Source organism: Leptodactylus fuscus, chromosome 5 (genome assembly GCF_031893055.1).
Source record: "Leptodactylus fuscus isolate aLepFus1 chromosome 5, aLepFus1.hap2, whole genome shotgun sequence".
Classification (NCBI taxonomy): domain Eukaryota; kingdom Metazoa; phylum Chordata; class Amphibia; order Anura; family Leptodactylidae; genus Leptodactylus; species Leptodactylus fuscus.
In genome coordinates, this window is record NC_134269.1 from 115663477 (window position 1) to 115686919 (window position 23443).

Below are 23443 nucleotides of genomic sequence, written 5' to 3' on the forward strand. Positions count from 1 at the left end.
GTAATCAGAATAATCTGCAGTGCTAGGCACAATTCATAGACCTACAATTCATAACCTTGGATAAAGCCTTTAACTAGAAATAACCATATAGGATATTTGAACATTAGAGATGAGCGAACAGCGTTCGATCGAGTACATGTTCGATCGGATATCAGGCTGTTCAAGATGTGCTGATGCAGCAGAGCTGAGTGTGCAGCAGGGTTCACATCTCCGGTGCAGCAGTGCTGGCCGTGCGCTCAGCTCGGCTGCATCTCTGGTGTAGCCGAGCTGAGCGCATGGCCAGCATTGCTACGTCTCGGCATAGGAATGCATTGACCAGCGTTGATGGGCCGAATGCCATACAGAGTACAGCATTCGGCCAATCAACGCTGGTTCTGCCGGAGGAGGCGGAGTCTAAGATCGGTCCACAGCAGTCTCCATTCTGGTCTGATCTTAGACTCCGCCTCCTCACAGACGAGTCTCCGGCAGAACCAGTGTTGATTGGCCGAATGCTGTACTCTGTATAGCATTTGGCCAATCAACACTGGTCAATGCACTCCTATGGGAAAAATTCAGCTTCTGTATATCGCAAGCTGACAGGGATCCCGACATAATACAGTGACTTGGGCATGTTAGATGCCCCCAGGCATGCTTCCCCTGCTGTCGCAGTTGCATTCCAGGGTGTTGGCATCATTTCCTGGGGTGTCATACTGGACTTGGTGACCCTCCTGAGTCGAATATTGGTTTCCCCCTAAATGAGTATTTATTCCCCATAGACTATAATGGAGTTCGATGTTCGATCGAACAGTCGAGTATTGAGCGGCTACTTGAATCAAACTTCGAACATTTCACTGTTTGCTCATCTCTATTGAACATGTTTTTTGGCTTTTTTTTAAACTTTATTTAACACCAGGTTAACCCCCCGAAAGCGTACTTAAACTATTAAAGCTTTCTTTTGTTAGAAATCAGTAGTGCAGACGATAACGTATATGATGCCTCTTTGCCTATTACCCTCCTGTGTATGGACTTGACATAGCTGCTTAGCTTTTAACAGCAGACAGTAGAAATAGTAAGGGGAGAGAGGAGGAGTAGCAGAGCTGCTGGTACATAAGAGTCTCCTCTGCACTATACAGTAACTGGGTTTTTTTTGTGTGTTTATTTTGCTTTTTTTAAAAAAAATCAGAGCTGGATTATCAGGTATGCTATCGTCCAGCTCTGCTGTGAGGTAAATGACTCATTAGATGCTCTCTCTCTGTCCTATGTTACTCTTTTGCTCCTCCTCTCTTCCCCTCTATCCCCTCCATTGTAAACTGATCTGTCTGTGTACTGCAAAGAGTAATGAGAACATAAGAAAATATAGAAATAAACCAGTGCTTTCTTTTAGATTTTGTTTTAAGTTTACTTTCATCTGCACTATTGATTTATGAAATAAAAAGACATTTTAAGTCTATTTCTAATTATATAGGATCTTAATGTGTGAGAAAAAGTAAGTTGCCTTTTTAACAACTCTGGCATAGATTATAGGGGTGATCTTAAAGATGTCCGACTTTTCAAGTGAACAGAAAAAATCTACGTGTCGGGTTTTGCTGTCCGCTTGAAAAGTCGGACATCTTTGGGAACGGACAGTTAAGGACAGGCACGGAGTGTAAAACAACGCACCCAATGTCCATTTAAATTAATGCAAAATATCACGGACACAGCTAGTGTTCGCTGCTAATGTCCGTGCAAGATTCTGAATGGACATTAGCAGCGGACACTACCTGTCAGATACCGATGGTAGTGTGAATGCATGTACTGTACTTTGATTTTACATTTGTGAGCTTCAAACACAAATTTAGGTATTTACAGTAATAGGAAATTCTACTTTGATTGCTCTATGCTTCTCATAATGTATTGCTTCTACTGACTCAAACATTTCTTTTTGTCTAGATCTTAATTGGTGCAGTAATAGCCATGGGTTCAGCAGATAGAGATGGCCGTCTCCGTCCTGGTGATGAATTGCTATACGTAGATGGAATTCCAGTTGCTGGCAAAACCCACCGATATGTGATTGATCTCATGCATAATGCTGCTCGTAATGGACAAGTTAATCTTACTGTGAGACGAAAGGTGCTATCCATAGGTATGTACCTGCTAATGTGGTAGTGTAATGTGGAGTACTAGCATCACATTCAAATACATTAGGCTGGACTTCGATTCTGAACATAACCATTGGACTTTTTTTTTTTTTCTAAAACCATATAAGAGAAATATCTGCTTTTATTTATTTTTTGTTGCTTGACAGCTTTCCAACATTGCAAATATTAGTCTGAGGAAGATCTAGAATTTAGGTAATGTGAAAGGTGTCCCTAATGTCAATTCCATTTACTAGATCCACGAAGCATAATTTCCTGGTAATGAATTTTAGGACTTGACGTCAGTAAGATTTAAAGTGTGACCGTAAAGTTCTGAGTGAAATGAAGTCTAAGCAAGTGCACAAGTTCCATCCTGTATGTTTCATATTGTAATTTACCTGTTATACAGATATAGCAAAGTTAACCCAAATGCATGCAATTGAATAAACTGATGCAGCATGAAATCTTATCACAGAATACACATATGTGGCTATCCCCTTAGCAAAGGCTATCCTGTGACATACTACTGATATATGCAGTTAAGTTGCATTTGTCATTGTCTTGAAATAAAAGTGCCTTGTGTTTTATTAAAGGTGATACGTGTCCGGAGAATGGCAGGAGTCCTGGCTCAGTATCAACGCACCACAGTTCCCCAAGAAGTGACTCTGCCTATCCAAACAGCAACCATACTGCACAGAGCAACACCTCCCCTCCCGAGGGCTTTTCTCAAAACTCTCAATCCAGTGATGTGGTCATCCACCGTAAAGAAAATGAGGGATTTGGCTTTGTAATTATTAGCTCTTTGAACAGGCCGGAGTCTGGAGCCACAATAGGTATGCTCTCTAGACGGGATAATGTGTGACCTGGTAGTCTTCTTTTTGGTCTCGACAGTTATTAGAATTATCAGATAACATCTGTTACACTATAAACCATAGCTGATCAGTCAGAATGATTACACTCTGCAGTTAATGCAGTTCTCTGGCCAATTAAGGATGAGTTATTAATTAACAAAGCCAGAGGAACAAATTACCATTCTAAAGGAATACTAAACAGACAATTTACAGATCCAGTATCCAAGAAATCTTATTTACATTGATTCTACCTTGTCTCTTATTGCAATTAATACTGGAAAAGTTGCAAACATGTCTGTGTGTCCCAGTAACCAGTCATTTTATCCTCTCCTGCTCTTCATAATCAAGTCTGACTGTAAAACAACTGGCTGCAGCATGGAGCCTGCAACAGCTCTTAAGATTCACAAATGTGCCAGAAATGTCTCCCTTTGTCATCTCTACATGGATTCTAATTAGTCTTTATTGCAGTTAAAACTGGAAAATGTACAAAAATGTCTTTGTCCTAGTAACTTAGCCATTTCCCACTCTCCTGCTCTTCACAATCATGTGTCTGGTTATACAATAACTAGCTGCAGCAGGGGCCCTACAGCAGCTCTGTCTGCAGTGTGTAACATAGATCATTAAAGGGGTTGGCCACTTTCAGAGCAATGTTAAGAGACAAATGTTATTGTTTGTACAATAAAAAGATATACAATATTCCAATATAATTTCTGTATCTATTCCTCACGGTTTTCTAGATCTCTGCCTGCTGTCATTCATTCTGTTACTTCTAGTGGGTAAAAGTCTGACCATAGTCATGTGATTTACGGTCCATGGTCATGTGATGAGCACACAGGTGCACAGCTGATTACCAGGTAGATGTCTGATTATTGTGCTGTGACTATAATGAGCGGCACCTGTGTACTCATCACATGACCATGGACCGTAAATCACATGACCATGGTCAGACTTTTATGCACTAATCGTAACAGAATGTATGACAGCAAGCAGAGATCTAGAAAACTGTGAGGAATTGATGCAGAAAGTATATTGGAAAATTGTACAACTTTTTATTATACAAACCATAACATGTGTCTCTCAATATTGCTCTGAAAGTGGCCAACCCCTTTAAGGCTAAGCCTCCACGTAGTGAGCCAAAGCTGAAAAACGCTGTAGTAAAAAACCAAAGGTTTTTGAAATCGCATAATTTCCACTACGGATATTTTTTTGCAGTGTGTGGATAGGATCTCATTGACTTTGCAGGTACTGCAGTATGTAAACATCTATGTGAAGCCAATTTAAGGGTGGGACCCTATGTTGTAAACACTGCGGTGAAACCAAAAATGCCACAGCAAAAAAGGTGGCTTTTTCAGTCCCTGCAAAGTGGATGGGAATCTAGCAGAAATGCTGCAATTACCAAAACCATTGCGTTTTTGTAAATCACAGCATGTCAGATATACCTACAGAAATGCCAATGGTTTTCCATAGGTATAATTGAAGATGTGATAAGCAATACAAGAAAAAATGCAATGAGTTTCTTCTGCGTTTTTTCCCACAGAGCTTTTCAATGCGGCCCGCTATGTGGGGACTTGGCCTAAGACGCACATCCTTGCTCAATTCATCATCTCAGTCATTGACTAAGCAAAGAGTAACAAATGGAAATGATTTCCTAACTGACAAGTGTGGACCAGTTTATGTATTGCAGACATTTACCATGCATTTCTATGCCCAGAGCTCCTGTAATTTCTTACATCAGTTAATTGTTAAATGAACTGCTTTAAACCTTTTTCTTCCCAGTTGTTGCTTCCTTGCTTCCAGCCCCTTAACTGCTCTTTTTTTCCTCCAATGTGTGGATGAGGTTAACCAAAATGTCATTCACTTTGCTGGTACTGTAAAATGCAGTGTGTGTTTCTGTAACATGGGGCCTTAACTGTGCCAGATGCCAAGGGGTGGGATGGTGTAGACTTCAATCAAACCTAGCAAAATAATTTTCTCGTAATCTTAACAAATATAATAGGACCTTGTTTTTAACTTTTTCATTAAATGTGCACATTTTACAAGGTCTGACAGTCACATTTATTTTCAATAGACAATACATATTATAATATTTTGTTTGCGATTTTCCATAACAATCCGCTGCCAGACATCTTGTAAATGTGTTAAGCGGAGAAGTGGTAGATGTCAGCATTTCTATTACACAGCCACATACCCTCAATTTATTAAATTACATAGCAGAAACTCTAAAACATTGCAGAGGATCTAGACATACAATTGAATAGCTGGAATTTAGAATCAGTTCAGACCATGATGATTTATCAGTGCAAGAGAGGGGCTCTACAGTCTTATTGCAGTCTGCATTTAATTGCTATATTTCGAGACCAATGAATTATGTGTGGGTTTTATTTCCCTTTTCAACTTTCTGTATATATTGATTTAGAGCTTTATGTTGCACAGTATTTCTGTTTTTCAGCTTCTCCATAAACTAATTTTGTTTCTACTAAAAATGTAAATCCCTGAGGTCCAAGGCACAGGTACTCAATAAATAGAGCAGATGAGATTAAAGAATCAGCCTAGAAAAACAGTGAAGTGGATTAATATACTGTATAATAAAAAAGCTGAGAATAAGACCAATGGGAGTTTTTAAGAGTCTATTACTTTCAGGCAACATGGTCCGAAAGACTGAAATATTATATATTGTGCAATATATTGGGTAGCGAAAAAGACAATACATTCATTAACACAAGATAAAATAGAAATATATTCTTGTAGACTTTTAGTATTTGCGCCATGCAAACTATTATATTTACTTATATCTTTCATTTTGCAAACTTATGTTATAAAAACTGTCACATCATTTATTTCACAGCTGCAATATAAGCTGTAAAGATAAGACAGTCTGTGAATGTTCAGGTTATTACGTGCTTTGTCACACTCCTTTAGGATTTCCTCATGTTACTGTTTTATGTGCTTAATTCAGTAACCTAGCAGTATTATAACCATACAAAAACGGTCTTAACAATATGGTGGTCCCTCAGGTTGCAATGTTCTTAACACTCAGTGGTCATTTTTGGGCCATTTGAAGCCAAATTCTTGCCACATAAGCTGATAATCTGTGACACATGAATTGGCTAAAAGATCCAGCCAATAAGTATGGTCACTGGTAAAACACATGAATTGGTGAAGTACATGGCCGAATTGGCTGCCCAGTAAAGTAAACTCCCTAAAGTAAAATATAGTAGATATTTCATGTCCTGTATGGCTCCATACCTGTGCCAAGTAAGGGGGTGTTCACATGTTTCCATCCTAATTCCTGGAGAAACTACATAGGGGACGGCTTGCCGGAAGTCAATTTAAAAACCTATTAATGTCCGTATGCAGCCAGTCCACGGTGAAACCATTTTTTTTTCACGGGCACAGTCTGATATGCAAATGTTTGGGTTTTTAAACTGACCGCCGGCAAGCCGTCCCCTATGCAGTTTCTCCAGGGATTTGGACAGAAACATGGCGGGTGGACAGAGGCGCAAGTGTGAACGCTCCCTAAGCTGCTCCTTTGACACCAGATGAGAGCGTCCAGCAGTTTTTGTGGGCAAAATTTTTGGGTTTTAATTTCTTAACTTTGACAGAAGGAATTTTTTAAAACCACAAGCATAATAACAGTTAAATTGGAAAAATTTCTAGTATGTGTTACACAAGTTACACGTGCCTTATATTTTTATTTTCATGCCATTCCACTGAGAATTACACTTTGAAAATCACTTTTGGCTTAATGTATACCAGTCGCCCCAGTTTTAGTCACATTGTATTTTCAGTTGTCCCATCATTTTCTTTTATTTCTGAGGATTTATGCTGGTGCTGGGTTTTCTAGTGATGTCGCAGTCACTCGGCAGTTGAGGTTCCCTTCTTGTATGCTTAGTTTTTTTTCAGGAATTTTGTATGTTTAACCTTTGGTAAAACTGTTCCAGTTTATAGTAAAAGTGCATGTAGTTAAGATTGACATTCTACAAAGTGTGCCCTTAGCCTGATGTAGCTGTCAGTAAGTAACAAAGTACTATATTATGGATTACAGTTCTTTCTTTTCATCTTACATTGTAGCTGTGTAATATGCAGATCACTTGCAAAAGAAAACATTTTTTTAATAGTCATTTTAAGGCTTGTAACATTTAATTGTTGAAGAAAATGTCAGAGATTGTGACGATTTCCTGAGCTTTAGTTCAATGGTTTTCACAGTGCATGAGTACCGAAATGTGGCAAAATGTTTTCAATCATCTGTATTTCATCTTCCTTCATTCCTTTTGCTTAAAATATTGTGGATATTCTCTAAAAAAATGTATGTCTGACATGACTTTCCTCTCTGATATACAATATCCAATGGTTCATCACTAGGGATCCTTTATTAATAGGTGCGTAGTTAGATATGTATTTCTCTGGATTGAACATTCTCATGAGCTGATGTATCTAAATCAGTCTCTCCATTCTGTGTCTCACATAAAATGGATTTTGCACTGTCATTTGGCGTTCTATTTTATGTCATCAATACTGAGACTTCTTGCTTCTCACGGTTTCATTCAATTTGTGAAGGCACAAGATATGTTTTGGAGAAATCCAATACGTCTGTGAGTTCATTTCATCAGTAAATGTCCTGTCTATAGAACTATCCTTAAATTTAAATCAATCACTTTGTCATAAGCTAATCCTTTAGGCCTACAACAAATATATCAGGATTACAAAGGAGTTTGCTTCCTGCTTGATTTATCCTTAAATAAGCATGCCGAGTGCAATGTCAGCTTGAGAGTGCTTATCTGTTAAGTCAACTGTCAAAAATAATAATTCTGTGCCTTACAAAGGAAAGCATTGATAAATGAGTTTTTTCTAAAGCAATTGATGTTCAGGTCTAGCATGTAAATGCAACAGTTCTTTTGAATAACTCCTACATTAAATGCTTTATGTTGACTTACAATGTCCATTTCTTTAGAAAATGGGGAAAACATGCTATAATAAGCAGAGGAATTTAGCTGGAAAAATATGATTATGTAAGTCAGATGTAATCTGTTTAGTGGGCAAAAATGTGTCCTTTGTATCACCTACAAATAAAATTATGCTGAAGATCATTTAACATTATCTAGAGTTAGAAGTTTAGCAACCAAGGTAACAGGTATGGCCACCACTATGAGGCCATGCAACACATGGGACCTATATCTACTGCAAAAATACAGACAAATGTGACTAAAGCAGTGGGAAGGAAGGAATGAGTTTAGAAAAGAGACTGTGGATAGTACAGTATATAATAGAACTGGTAAAGTCCTAAGAAACCATAGTTCCCCATGTTCTTGACTCATTGACTATTGAAAGAGCTAATGTGGCTAATGGGGCTCTATTTTCATATTTGTATATTTATTTTCACATAGTTCCCGATAGATACATTGCTATTGAGTGATTTTTTCTTAGGACTTTGTTGCAGACTGTTGTAATTTATTGTATAGTCTGAAAATGTCAGATTTTTTTCTTGATGCATGGTCTAGTTTCTGATTTTGAAATTGTTATATTTCAGTATTTATTTTTGTACAATAATTATATGGAATGTAGATCAAGGAAGATCGAGCATCACTGAAAAAGTTGCAAATGTTTAAAAAAATATATATATATTTTTTAAACAAAATAGGGTGTAACTAGTTTAACTTGTCAGCATGTTAAATATGGTATTGAAACAAACCTTAAATTGACAGTTATCACAACAAAATCCACTGAATAGGATAACACATTAGGGTCTCAAGTTAAACTCTGCTGCTTCTTTATTTGGTGAAGCATATTACATTAATCCACTATAAACTCCCCTATGGTATGTGTGTTTTACAGCTGTACCACATAAAATCGGTCGAATAATTGAGGGGAGTCCTGCAGATCGTTGTGGAAAGTTAAAAGTTGGAGACCGGATCTTAGCTGTGAATAGCCAATCTATCATCAACATGCCTCATGCAGATATTGTTAAACTGATTAAAGACGCAGGATTAAGTGTGACGCTATGCATCATTCCTCAGGAGGGTAAGTGTCATATCGCCATTTAACAAAATCAAGATCTCAATGAGTGCAAACTTTAGTTTGATAGGGATTTTGATTTTTTTTTCTTTAGTACGAATACAGACACTTTAAAAATGAGGTGTTTGGTTATGTTATTTTTAATTATAATTTTTAGTTCTTATGCAGCTAATATTGTGAAACTGGATAATTCCTACCTTCAGGTATGTTGATGGTCTCTATAGCATACTACATACTTCACCCTTTTGAGTAGCCTGAAACAAAAATGGCTATGGAAAGCCAGGAAAACGTTCCATAGAAGCTCACAACACTGCTGACAGCATACAAACAGTGCATATAGCAGTGAAATAAACACATATTATCAAGTTTCATATCTTCCAGGAAGCCAATACAATGCATTGGTGGAAGGTGCCAATGACAACACAAATACAAGGGGGTTGCCCAAGTCCGAAGGGTATGGGATTTCAGAGCTGCTTCCTGCTATTTACCATGTATACAGCTTCCAGAAGCCGATTCAGCTGATTGGTGCAAGGTTCAGGTGTCGGATTCCCATCCATCAGATATTGATGACCTATTCTGTGAATACCCCTCAGTCCCTTCTAAATGAGTTGTCCAGGGAGTATTAATGTACTTACCTGGTGCCAAGGATGCCATTGATGGACCTGGGGTTTCTGGTAACATCACAACCCCCAATTCATGTGATGCGAGGCAGCATTTACAGTCAACCAGTATCCTGATTTCTACTGAAGAAGCTGAAACAGATGTTTTTTGGGGCTGAGTCTCTGATATGTATAGCGTGAAGGAGTGGAATGGCCAATTTTTTGATCCAAGTCTTTATTTTATTTTGTAGAGAGTGAGGAAAATATAGTCTAATATCCTTCATTCATGTGATATGTATAATAGGAAAAAGGAATACTATGAAGCTTTGAATTTCAAGGTTTCCCCCCTCCATACTTTAAAAAACAATTCTAATGTGACTTGCGTATGGAATATATTTGGTAATAATAAACAATAATTATAATTGAACAGATTGGAAAGCTGTTTGCTGGTAAAGTAAGATAGTAATTTGGACTTTGTAAATACATATAAGACATCAGAGTAATTGTAACTATTGTGCGTATACATTTGAGAACTTAATGTATTGTAATATCCCAAAAATTGAATGAAAAAAATAATGGCATATTAACTGTTAGTAGAAATAAGGATATGTTTTCTCATTTTACTGAATGATATTCTTGCCATCATAGAAATGAACAGTCCAACGTCTGCTCCAAGTTCAGAAAAGCAGAGTCCGATGGCTCAGCAGCACAGCCCAATGGCGCAACAGAGTCCAGTAGCTCAACACAGTCCAGTAGCGCAGCCTCTTCCTCCACAACCGCTACAGTTACAAGGCCATGAAAGCAGGTAATGAAGTTGTTTAATGTAATACTGTATGCTTTTTTGCTAACATTAGCCAATGTAAAAATGTACAATTTAAATTTTTTGCTTTTGAATCCAGTCTAAATACTTTATATTTCATTTGGTCTTCTTCACTGTTTATTGAATGTGAACAATTATCACTATATCAAGACAGCCTGTTATAAGGTGATATAAAATACTTTAGTAGGTGGATATAAAGATACAGAGCAAAAGCTGCTTGAAACTAAAACAAAGATAACTAATATGCAACTTGAGAGTAGAAAAAATGTCTAAAAGAGTGGATTGATAAAAAATGAGATGTATTGAGACCATTCAGCAACCTTGTTTCTTATAAATATATGCAGAGGAAAGGGAAAAAAAGAATATACTCAGCTGCTTGTAGTCCTGATAGCGTTCCCCATATATTGATTCCACTCTTGTTAGTATGACCAGGCTCGGATAACTGCTCCCCGGTCCGAAGCGATAAGCAATAAATCCGTAAATAAAATGAATCCAGCCAGGTCGTGGTGGAAAAATATACATGCACTTCTTCTTTATTGTTTAAAAGTCTCCAAATAATAGCATACATGTACTAGTCTGACGCCACATGCCTGTTGTACATGTATGCTATTATTATTTGGAGACTTTTAAACAATAAAGAAGTGCATGTATATTTTTCCACCACGACCTGGATGGATTCATTTTATTTATGGACTTATTGTTTCTTATAATCCTGTTTTCCTTAAAATGGTTTTCTGTGACAATGAAACTAATAACCCAATCTTAGAATAATCCCTCAATATTAGATTTGCAAAGTCAAGGACATCTGCCGATCAGCTATTTAAGATCTTGCAGTGCTTTGGTAAGCTCCACTTCTTCTCAAGCCATTGACATCAGATCCATTGGTCACACATTCAAATGAGTTGGGCTGAGCTTCCATACCAAGCAGAGCTACTATACAAAGTAGGGTACTAAGGTTGGTAAGCAGTGAAGTGGCCACGGCACTTCACTGCAACTCATTCAGTCAGTTGATCAGCAGGGTAACAGGTCTTGGACCCCTACCACCAATCTGATACTGATGGACAGATGATCATTATGCTAGTTGTATAAAACTCCTTTAACAATACTACTGAAAAAGTTTATTTAATTTTTGATTACATTGCAACAGACATATAAAGCTTCATTGTACAGTCACAATGGAGAGCATGACTAATTATTAATATTTTGCCTCTGTAGCTACAGGTCAGAAGTGAAAGCCAGACAGGATGTAAAACCAGACATCAGGCAACCGCCCTATACGGACTACCGTCAGCCATCAGCAGACTACAGACAACCTCCAGTAGATTACCGGCATCCACCAGTAGTTGATTACCAGCAACCTCCCCCTATGGACTACAGGCAACCTCCTCTAATAGAGTACAGGCAACATTCTCCTGACACTAGGCAATATCCACTTCCTGACTATCGGCAATTCCAGGTGGGAATTTCTATTGTTTACTGCAATTCATTGATAAATGTTACCATTGTATATAAAGACATTTATCTTTGGTATCATAAAAGGAGCCTGTCAGGTCTAGGATATCTCCCAAACTAATAAGTGCCATGTAGGGAGCTTTGCTAGGAGTAGCCAGAATAAGATAGAACGAAATGTAGAGGGAGTCTTCTTTTTATGAATATACAGATCAGCCTGCAAGTGAATCGCCAGATTTGCCTACAGTCAATTACAAGTTCTCAAGCTCTCCGCTTAAATCTCAGCCACTGCCACCATTGACATTTTTAGCCTCTGCCTGTGTCATGATTGCCTGTAGGAAAATCTGGCAAATCAGTTCTTCCCCCAAATTAGCAGGATATTTGCATAATCATTAAAAGAAGATACTTTGTGTTGCTTTCTGTTCTCATTAAAGTGCCCTAAATGTCACAATGAATGGTTTTGGGTGCATTTTGGACCTGACCGTTTCCCTTTTAAATTACATCATTTATTTTAAAATGTTTTAGCTTTTCAAAGCTTATACAAATTACATGAAACTTAGTCCTCAATACTTGCCAGTATTTTGTGTGAGATATGAATAGAATTCTATTTAAAAGCCTCTATGATGGACTCAGTTTTATCTTAACAGATTAGAAAATTAAAGAAAATTTTAAAAACATTGTTTTTTAGTTTTTCTTGAAGTCAAAATGTCTATTTTCCTTTCACTCTCTTCCCATGGCATGACTTATATGTCATAATTGTCAATCAATTGCTGCACAATACTGTACATCACAGTTGTTCCTGAAAGGTCACTTAATATACTGTACTGTAGACTGTGGCTGTGATTGAAAGCCAAAGTCCCACACTAAGGCCAAGATTAGAAACAAGCTCAAACCTTGGCACTTAGTTTAAAAAGAACTTGTAAATAGCTAGCTTTTATCTTTTTTTAAAATAGCATATTACAGTTTAGAAAATATTCAGAGAAAATTGAAAAACATTTCTAATTTTTCCTGGAATCGTGAGAATTTCTGCACTATGTTTTATGTAACATTTCTTTCTGAGGTCACCAAATAGTCACAGGCTGCAATTGAAAGCCACAGTCTAAAGGCCAACATTAGAAACAAGGTCTAGTCCTAGCATGTTAACAGCAAATATTCTAATTCGCTAGATGTATAGGCATTTTCTTTGATATATATCTCCTATCCTAGCCTACTAATATTATAAATGTGAAAGTTTGTGTTTGTTCCTCAATCACGTAAAAACGGCTTGACGGATTTGAATGAAATTTGGCTCATAGATTGTAGCCTCAATTAAAACATAAGCTTCTTTTTATCCCAGTAAATGACATGGCTTCACGACTGTTATGAATTTATGTTCACATACTGTATTACACTGCTCTTATCTCAGCTTCTGAGAAAGCCAGGGCTTGCATATTATCTGATCTGGTCCAGGCACTGCTGTCAAACTGACATGAGCAAACACCTTTAACCCAAATTGGCGGTTTGACAGTAGATGCGAGCTCCAGGTGTTTGTCATTGTCATCAACCAATCAAGTAGTTCCGGAGTCAGTTTAAGGCTCACTGCTGGCTTCAGTCCTCGCCAGTTTTCATTGTTACCAACCAGGATTCTTGGCCTAGTTTAGGAGGAGTGTTTTGTGGAAGTTACACGGTCTCGGGAACTGATTTGGAAGTGGTGTGAGTTTTGTCTTGTGTGCGAGTATGTCAAAATTCCTCCTAACATGTGCGCAAACCTCATAATCAACTACAAAAAACATCTGACTGTTGTGCGCCAACAAGGGTTTTGCCCCCAAGTATTAAGTCTTGTTTGCCAAAGGGATCAAATACTTATTTCTCAATGCAAATAAATTTATACAATGTGATTTTCTGGATTTTATTTTTGATACTCTATCTCTCACTGTTAAAATTAACCTACCCTTAAAATTGTAGACTCTTCATGTCTTTGTCAGCGGGCAAACTAACAAAATCAGCAAGGGCTCAAATACTTATTTCCTTTACTGCAGTATTTTAACATTTAGGTCAACATTGGACTCTTGGGAAAATGCATTTTGTAATTATGAGAATGTTATAAAAGCTTTTAAAAATGATTATAAAAATTATTGTTATTATTATTGTTTATATAGCACCATTAATTCCATGGTGCTTTACATTTGTGGGTTTACATACAATACACAAAATATACAAACAGATATGATACTAACAATGACTGACTGGCACAGTGGGACAGAGGGCCCTGCCCACGAGGGCTTACAATCTGAGAGAGAGGGAGTCAGTCTTATGTGTCTTGGTAAGGCATTCCAGAGTATGGGGGATGCACAGGAGAAATCTTGGAGACTGTTGTGTGAGGAGCGGATGAAGGCAGAGTAGGATGTCTTTGGAAGAACTGAGGTTGCGTGTGGGCAGGTAGTGAGAGGTAGACAGGTTGTGGATGGCTTTGTATGTTAATGTTAGTAGCTTGAACTTAATTCACTGGGCAATGGGTAGCCAGTGAAGGGATTGGCAGAGGGGAGCAGCCGATGAAGAACGAGAGATGAGGTGAATTAAGCGAGCGGCACAGTTTAAGGTGGACTGGAGGGGGGTGAGAATGTTCGCTGGGATTCCATGGAGAAGGGTGTTACAGTAATCTAAGCGGGAGATTACGAGGGCATGGACTAGCATCTTGGTAGTGGTTTCTGGGGTGAGGAAGGAGAGAAGAGGATTCAATGGATGTTCTTGAGCTGGAGGCGGCAGGAAATGTTGAGGGTTTGAACATGCAACTTGAAGGATAGGTCAGAGTCCAGGGTTATTTTAATCACCATGAAGGAAAAGCCATCAGTCTCTGTTAGAATTAATGAAACCTGTTGGATGCCGTAGACGTCTGACATGTAACTGATATGTCCCCGCCTTACTATTCATTTTTCTTTGGCAGTGACTTAACAGAAAATCAGATTGTCTAATACTGATGTGAAACGAGCCTTAGGGGACTGCAATACATTATAGTTGTCACTGATATACATTTTAGTCTTCACTTATACCATATTGCCTATGTTTCTTTTCCCTTAGGCACTGCATTTTTTGAGCCACCTTTGTCAGATATGATGTACAATACAATGCATATATCAATTTATTGGTGAATTTGGCCTACTCTAAGAGCTAGAGAGTTTTTTTCTTTCTCCCACGTGGAAGTATAGGGCATCACCTTTTTATTTTTAAACTTAAATTTCAAAGGAAATTTCAAAGTCAAAGTATAAAAGTTTTCTTTTTTTTTTTTCTTTTGCTAAATATAGCACATAGTCGACCATAGGGGAGTTATTGCATGCTGAGAAGTCTCTGTAGAATTTATCCTGTAAAAATTCTCCCATTTCTTTTCAGGATTATGACTATTTCACGGTAGAAATGGAAAAGGGAGCTAAAGGATTTGGATTCAGTATACGTGGTGGGAGAGAGTACAAGATGGATTTGTATGTGTTAAGGCTTGCAGAGGATGGTCCGGCAATACGAAATGGGAGGATGAGGGTAAGTTAATTCTATCTACTGATTCTATTCCTCTGTCTATAAAGTCATACAGCTCCTAGCATTAAAGCAAAGCATTTTAATAGCCAGTAATTTGACATAAATGTGGGACTTAAGTGTCCTAGCCCAAAAATATTTGTAGATGGGTATTAAAACTCTAATACACTCTAATATTAATGTCATATAAATGATGTGAAAATATTTGTGTGCGTCTTCCCAAATGCTATAATATTAAAAAGGATTGACTTAGTATAGATATTGATCAATTGATCATTGATTAATCGTGAATTTAGGAAAACACATTGCCACTTAAGGCTAAAGCCCCACATAGTGGGCCGCAGCAAAAAAGTGCTGTAGGAAAAATTGTGACAGCAAGGCATCTTGGTTTTTCTTGCAGTACTTTTCATAGAAAATCCACAGTGTTTTCCTCTGAGGATTTTCTACTTCAATTATACCTATAAGGATACCGACGACATTTCTGTAGGTAGAATTGACAGGTTGCAATTTCCAAAAACGGTTTTGGAAATCACAGCATGTCTGCTGCACGTATTGTTCTGCAACATGTGGATGGGATTCACTAGGATCGCACCCACTTTGAAGGGACTGTAAAATGCCGCTGCTTTTTTTTTTTCTGCGCAAGATTTACACCATGTGGGGCCCCGGCATAGATGGGTTTTCAGTTATTTAAATAGTCACATAGCTTCAGGATAGCTCACTGAGCTTGGGGTCCAACACAAAACACCCACCAATCAGCTGTTTGAAGCAGCAGAGGTGCTTAGGTGAGCATCACTTCCACTTCAGAGACAATGTATCAGCATGTTTGTCAGTCACAAGGCCAGTTGGTAGCTCAGTCCCATTCAAGTGAGTAGAGCTGAGCAGCAATACCAAGCACAACCAATATACAATGTACAGTGCTGTGCTCATCTAAGCACCACAGCCTCTTCTAAAAGCTGATTGAAGGGGGCACCAAGTGTCAAATTGCCAAGATATGATGACCTTGATCTCCTTTAATCTCCGCTCGTCTGCTTTTCTTACTTCAGAAGATGTATTGTCAGCCTTTAACTATAAAGGGCTAACCATGAGATTTCTAGAAAAGCTGGAGTATGCTGACAACAAATCTGGTACAATTTATTGCACCCGACGTCATCTTACATCCCTTAAATTTACCCCAGACAATTCTAAACCTTCCTTCTTGAAAAACCATAAATTGATTCTATCATTAGAGAAATGATTTTTCACTAACAGCATGTTGGAATAGCCTTGGTCCACAATGTCGTTTTGGAGTTTTATCATCTTTCTTCTTTATTCAAATTAGTCTTCAGAAAGCACAGGGGCGTCCACTGTGCTCAAAGCACAGGCTCATCAGAGGATCTAGTGCCGCTTCTCTCTTCTTGTGCTGACGTGTCCACAGCATCAGCACCTGCCGATCATGTCTTCGGGATCCAAATCCCACACAATGCTCAATCAATCCACATCGTGTTGGACAGAGCTGACTGCGCATGTCCAGTTTGCCATTTTCATGTGGCCTCTTACACGAGTGTACTATAGAAGTCCTCCACGATAAAAGACAAGGGAATAACCAGTTTTAAAGCCATTCCTTCTTAGGATTTCCCCTCATTTCCATTTTTTTTATACTATATATTAAGGCCTTTACTCTCCATCCAAACTTCCACTTTCTTTTGAAGATGAAAAAATAAAGACAGTGTCTTGAAGAAAGACTTTTAACTTAATTTTGCTGGATAAATCAAGGCATACTTTATATTCTTTTCCCAAAGCCATCCTTTAACATTTCCATACATTTGCCACGCCTGATACACCTGCCTTGAAAAATCTGTAAAGATTTATATAGTATTTCCATCCAACACAATAGGATTAAGATCCTTTAGCTTCCTTAAGATTGCTTCACAAGGTTTATGATTAGAGATGAGCAAGTACTATTCGAAACGGCCGTTTCGAATAGCACGCACCCATAGGAATGAATGGAAGCGGCTGACTGCGTCCATTCATTCCTATGGGTGCGTGCTATTCGAAACGGGAGTTTCGAATAGTACTTGCTCATCTCTATTTATGATTAAAAAAAATAAAATTACCTATAACTGGCCTTGGTGTGAAAGGTCTGAATAGATGAGTAGTCTATTATGTGGATGTATTAAAACCAATAATCTTTATTAATACTGTTTAAAATAGTATTGTATAAACAATTTTAAACCAACCAAAAACACCCAACTGTTAATCAATTACCAAAAACAAAACAAAAAAAGACTGAATATCTAGATCTTACTATTGATTCTGTGGATGATTTGCTACACCACATATATTGATATATCATTCAATTAAAAAAGGAGACCATGTAAAAAATACAATTTGCTCTCAACGTGAGAGTCACTTAATGTATTGTGACTAATATACAGCTAGACCTTACAAGCCATTAATGTGGTTCAGCTATTTAACCAATGCATATAGATTGGTGCTCTGGCATCTTGTTTGTGTATGTCCAGAGTGCACACTATTTTTAGGCTAGACTGCTGTACATGGGGCGGATGCTACCTTTCCATTGTTGCAGCTCCCCTATTTCAAGCTCCCCAACTCTGTCAAAACGTCTGCCCTAAAGCACTGGTTAACAAGATATGTAACAACTGCCTACATTGAGTAACCTATTGAATATTCTGACGCGTTTCTTCTGCTCACACCGCAAGGTGCAACAGATTCATCAGAGGCATATCGTGGAGATTGAGCTAACCACCTAGATATTTCTTGTTTTGAGGTAGTCAGTTTCCGCCCTGTTGGCACTGGTGTATGGCCTTGGTAGGTTACCTAATGGCTTTGGTGTTGTTGGAACTCAATGCACAAAATGTAAAAAAGAAAAAAAAAGTTCACTTTAAAAAAACACTTTAAAAAAAAAAAAAAAAAAACAGCAAAAATCAGATCTTCATATATTCTGAACAATTAGCCATTTCTGCCTTTTCATAGAAACCAGAGAACTTTTAAATGACATTGTCTGGCTCTATCTTTTATTTCAGTTAATTTGCTGTTAAGCTCTAGAAGTTTTGAGATGTTTTCTTCCACTTTATTATACTTATCTTCCAGTACCTTGACTCTGCACCTCACCCACCCTTACCCTGATTTTATTAACGTCATCTCCTAAGAAAGAAATATCCATTTTTAATCTGCCAATCTTTGTGTCTAGCAATACTACCTTATATAATATTTACCAATTTAAGTATTTACTGTAAAATTGGGTTTGAATTTCCCATATTGTTCTTTTCTTATCAGTGCAAAGGAATCAAGACTTTCTTCCAGTTTCTTATTTTCTCCATTTTGATTACAGTTGAGAAGTGTTATTTTCCTGGTTTTTGATATATTAGAATCTTTGCTTTCATCACTTGTGTTAAGCGTTTCATTCATTTTAATACTCACAGTGGTTTTATATCTAGTTAATGGCTTTTCAAATGGTATCTTAGATTTAGAAGCAGAATCAAAAGACATGTCAAGTTTTATTATATAGGGGATAAGTACTAGTACCAGGATAATACATTTCCCTAGTTTTTCTTCCCTCATACACCTCTCTATTAGAGTTCTTTTTAGGTGGCATTGTTGTAAAAATTACAAATATTCAGCAATGTCTGAAACTATGTTCACCAACTATCTGACTTGGTTTTAAGGCTGTTAATACAAGTACAAAAGGAGTGTGGGTAGAAATGAAGGGGTAGAGGAGAGCAGTTATATCAGATTAGGGCCAATATCGTGTCCAGAGCCTTCTTACAAATCAAGCCCACAGGTCCCCGAGCACATACATAGATAAAGTGTCGACTCCACCTTTCACTACGGCAGGTCTTGCCCATTAAAATCCTTCAGCCACCCATAAAATGCCAAGCATAGCTCAGCTCACCGCAGGAAAAATCACAGCCAAGGGTGTAGCAGGGTGGATCGGTCAGCGTCCTATATCATCACTCACAACTCTCCTCTGTGTCACGCACCATTCCCTTATCTATCTAAGAACTTAGTGTGGTAAATAAATTAAGCTCTTTTATAGAAAGAATCAGCTCTTTTATTTATTTTATGCATGTATATAGGATCCACAAGCCCGAGCCATGGTTTTACTATTTTGTGTGATTTGTATTCTTTTTAATGTAGGTTTGGGTGCTTATATGTTACATATATATGTGCATGGGGAATACATTATAAATGAGAAGACTGTAGAGTATAAAGCTGTAGTAATCAAGCAGGAAGAATAAATAGGTTAAGCATTGCCGATTAACACAGCAGTGCTTTGTGGCATAATTTCCTGCTCCATCAGGTCATGGGGAAAAAAGTAATTTTGTCTGAATTGCCTTTATTTCCATATTCAAGCCTAATTGCTAGGCTCACTTCTAAATTATTTTATGATTTTATTTCCATACAAAATGTAGGCGCATTGCTAGAAAATGGAGTGTCTGCAAAAGGAAATATCATTGTCATTTTAAATTCTTTTGATATTAATGAAAAAATCATTTCAATTTCAGAATGTTTTCTCCTTTACAAAAACTGTCTCACTTTCAGCGTGACTAAGGTTCCCACTGAATATTACCTACAGGGTTGAGAACACCAATTCCTGTTTTCCTGATTAAGGACTAACTTAATTTACAGATATATTTTTCTGCATGCTGCAACAATCACATTTTGTTTCACTGCTTTGCATTTACCCCTCAGGTTCCATTTTGTATGTTGAGCATCTATCACCTTGGTAGACAATAACTTTCTGTATTACTGGAGACTATTTACTATACAGATGTACTAGAGTAAATCTGTACTTTTTCGTACAAGTAAGGGACACACTGATTAATTCCAACCAATTTCTTATTACTGACCTTGTTGGCAAAACTTCAGCCATTAATGAGAAATATCCTGGAATTAATCAGTGGGTCACTTACTTATTAGTGATGGCCCCGATCACCCCAGAACTAAGGCAAGTTATAACTACATCCAGGTATATAATGTCACCCCATCCATAATGAGAAATAGCCTGGAATTAATCAGTGTGTCACTTACTTATTAGTGATGGCCCCGATCATCCCAGAACTGAGTGCAGTTATAACTACATCCAGTTATATAGTGTGTCACCACCTCAGTAATGAGAAATAGCCTGGAATTAATCACTGTATCACTTACTTATTATTAATTGCACCTGTGACCCCAGAACTGAGTGTAGTTATAGCTACATCCGGGTATATAGTCTGTCACCCCCTCAGTAATGAGAAATATCCTGGAATTAATCACTGTATCACTTACTTATTATTAATTGCACCTGTGACCCCAGAACTGAGTGTAGTTATAGCTACATCCGGGTATATAGTCTGTCACCACCTCAGTAATGAGAAATAGCCTGGAATTAATCACTGTATCACTTACTTATTATTAATTGCACCTGTGACCCCAGAACTGAGTGTAGTTATAGCTACATCCGGGTATATAGTCTGTCACCACCTCAGTAATGAGAAATAGCCTGGAATTAATCACTGTATCACTTACTTATTATTAATTGCACCTGTGACCCCAGAACTGAGTGTAGTTATAGCTACATCCGGGTATATAGTCTGTCACCACCTCAGTAATGAGAAATAGCCTGGAATTAATCACTGTATCACTTACTTATTATTAATTGCACCTGTGACCCCAGAACTGAGTGTAGTTATAGCTACATCCGGGTATATAGTCTGTCACCCCCTCAGTAATGAGAAATATCCTGGAATTAATCAGTGTGTCACTTACTTATTAGTGATAGCCCTGTTACCCCAGAACTGAGTGCAGTTATAACTACATCCAGGTATATAGTGTGTCACTCCCTCAGTATTAAGAAATAGCCTGGAATTAATCAGTGTGTCACTTACTTATTAGTGACGTATCCTGTGACCCCAGAATTGAGTGCAATTATAACTATATCCAGGTACTTAGTGTGTCACCTCTTCAGTAATGAGAAATAGCCTGGAATTAATCGGTTTGTCACATACTTATTGGTGACGTATCCTGTGACCCCAGAACTGAGTGAAGTTATAACTACATCCATGTACATAGCATGTCATCCCCTTCAGTAATGAGGAGGTGAGAAGAACACTGCTCTAAAGAACACTGGAACGTGTTAATCAAGGATTCATTATTCACCATTCTGTTTCTGGCTCCACCTCTGCTCCAACAGCCAGGATACCTGCAGATCTGCTTTTCTGGGACAACGTAGCTAACCGTAATGTTAACAATTCCCTAAGTCATGCAATGATGGCACATCATGTGGTAGGTGAGCAGCACGGTACAGCTTATCTGCAAGATTCCTGGCTGTCAGACCTTTACAGAGAAATATTGATGGCCTATCCTAAGGAAAGGCCATCAATATTAGAAAGGTAGATATCTCATTTAATATATGGGGTCATAATTTATATAGAGATACAAAGCACTGTGTGGGGGTTCACCATGTGGTGGTCAGTAAAGGGGGTATTACACAATGTCTACACCAGCAAAGATGGCTTTATACTGTGTGGAGGCCAAGAAAGGGGTTTTCATACCGTGTGGGAGCTATAAAGGGAGTTTTATACGCACGTATCACATTGAAACCTATCGGGAAAAAAGCAGCCGATTCATGGGAGTGCTCCTATGCCGGCTCCCATTGAAATGAATGGGATCAGCTTTGTACGCGCTCATTCTGAATGTGTTTTACATTCAGAAACAGCTCAGCGTATACTTAGTGTGAATGCACCCTTAGAGCAGTTTTTTCCTGACTACTAAGGAGGGCAGTCATTCACTAGAGGTGATTACATTAAACACAGCCATGTTTCTGGGCTTTAGTAAATTTCATATGAGACTATGGTTGTAAATCTGAAACCTTGCATGATATGCACTTATTGAAGTTCATTACATAGTTAAATTGTTTAAAGAAACCACCATAACAAATGCGACAATGAGGATGTCTTCAGACAGTCCCTATTCCTTATACTTTTTGCTTCATTGATGTTGCTTGATGCAAGCTGCAAGTTAAGAAGGTGTATTCACTATTCGACACTTCTGTTTTTGTAAATTGAATAATAAGCAATGTAAGGAAACTTTGGAGCATAACTAACCACAATACAACTATGATGAAACCTGACAACTGGAAATGGTTCATCCATAGAGATGATCCTTTTTAACTGGTTGGTAACTATGGAATATAGCATTATTTGCTCGATTAATGACAGGGTGATGTCAACATCCCCTTTCCTCACTTTTTCATGCCTCTTATGGGACCAGATTTCAAACATAAGCTTCCCTAGGAGAGGCAATATAACATGCATATTGATGGTATATACCTCTTTTCTCTGTTGGATTCGCTATGAATCTGCAATAATACAGCCTTGTGCTTGGGGCAAAATGTATCTGCTGGAATAAAGTTATATCTATTGTTGACTGTAGCAGTTTATAGATTAGTTTCAGACAGTTGTTTATAGATTCCTTGTTCAGTTACACTGTGTCTAAGTGTAAATAATAAAATTACCCGTAATGTACTATTTATGTGCTCTGTTTCCATAAGGGAATTGTGTTCCTTCTGTATCCAAATCTCTCTTCTCCCTAAACTTTAATGCTTTCGCTCAGAGCAATGCTGTGTTGATTCCAATTTCCACTTGGTACAAGTTGCCCTTCCAAGGGAACGGAACTGTGAAAAATAAACTGTAGGCTTTCTTTCACTTAATGCTTGAACTGTATTCACCTACTATTTCAGCTGAAATCTGCACTACGGCTGACATGTTGTTCATTAACTGCTTCAGGGAGACGAAGTGAACATTGCAGAACTGCCATGTAACTATTGAGCTATCACTTGCTACCAAGGCTGGTTGAAAATTCTACAATACATCAATGTGACTTGTCAGTAGAAGAGATTAAACCAACTGGTCCCCCAGACATTGGATTATGTATTGGCCTTTTATAGTTTTCTTGGTTTAAATAATACATGGATACCTCTGGCTTCTCCCACCCTACATTTTGTTAGGATGAAAAAAAAAATCAATAGAAAAGTAAAAATTCAATGCCCGTTATTAGCTGCACAGGATTATTTTTGTACTGTATTAGCAAAATGTTTATAATGATACTAGTGGAACCATTCATTATTTTTTT

At 37.8% G+C, this 23443-nt stretch overlaps 1 protein-coding gene across 7 annotated transcripts in view; it reads left to right on the forward strand.

Moving 5' to 3' along the window:
• Positions 1 to 23443, forward strand: part of MAGI2 (membrane associated guanylate kinase, WW and PDZ domain containing 2) — a 674896-nt gene that overhangs the window by 594414 nt on the left and 57039 nt on the right. For all 7 annotated transcript variants that reach the window (XM_075274083.1, XM_075274085.1, XM_075274084.1 and 4 more), the window contains 6 exons: positions 1909 to 2101; positions 2687 to 2926; positions 8777 to 8962; positions 10204 to 10360; positions 11591 to 11831; positions 15191 to 15334. In XM_075274083.1, the coding sequence (XP_075130184.1) occupies positions 1909 to 2101; positions 2687 to 2926; positions 8777 to 8962; positions 10204 to 10360; positions 11591 to 11831; positions 15191 to 15334 (1161 nt within the window). The remainder of the gene's footprint in view (positions 1 to 1908; positions 2102 to 2686; positions 2927 to 8776; positions 8963 to 10203; positions 10361 to 11590; positions 11832 to 15190; positions 15335 to 23443) is intronic.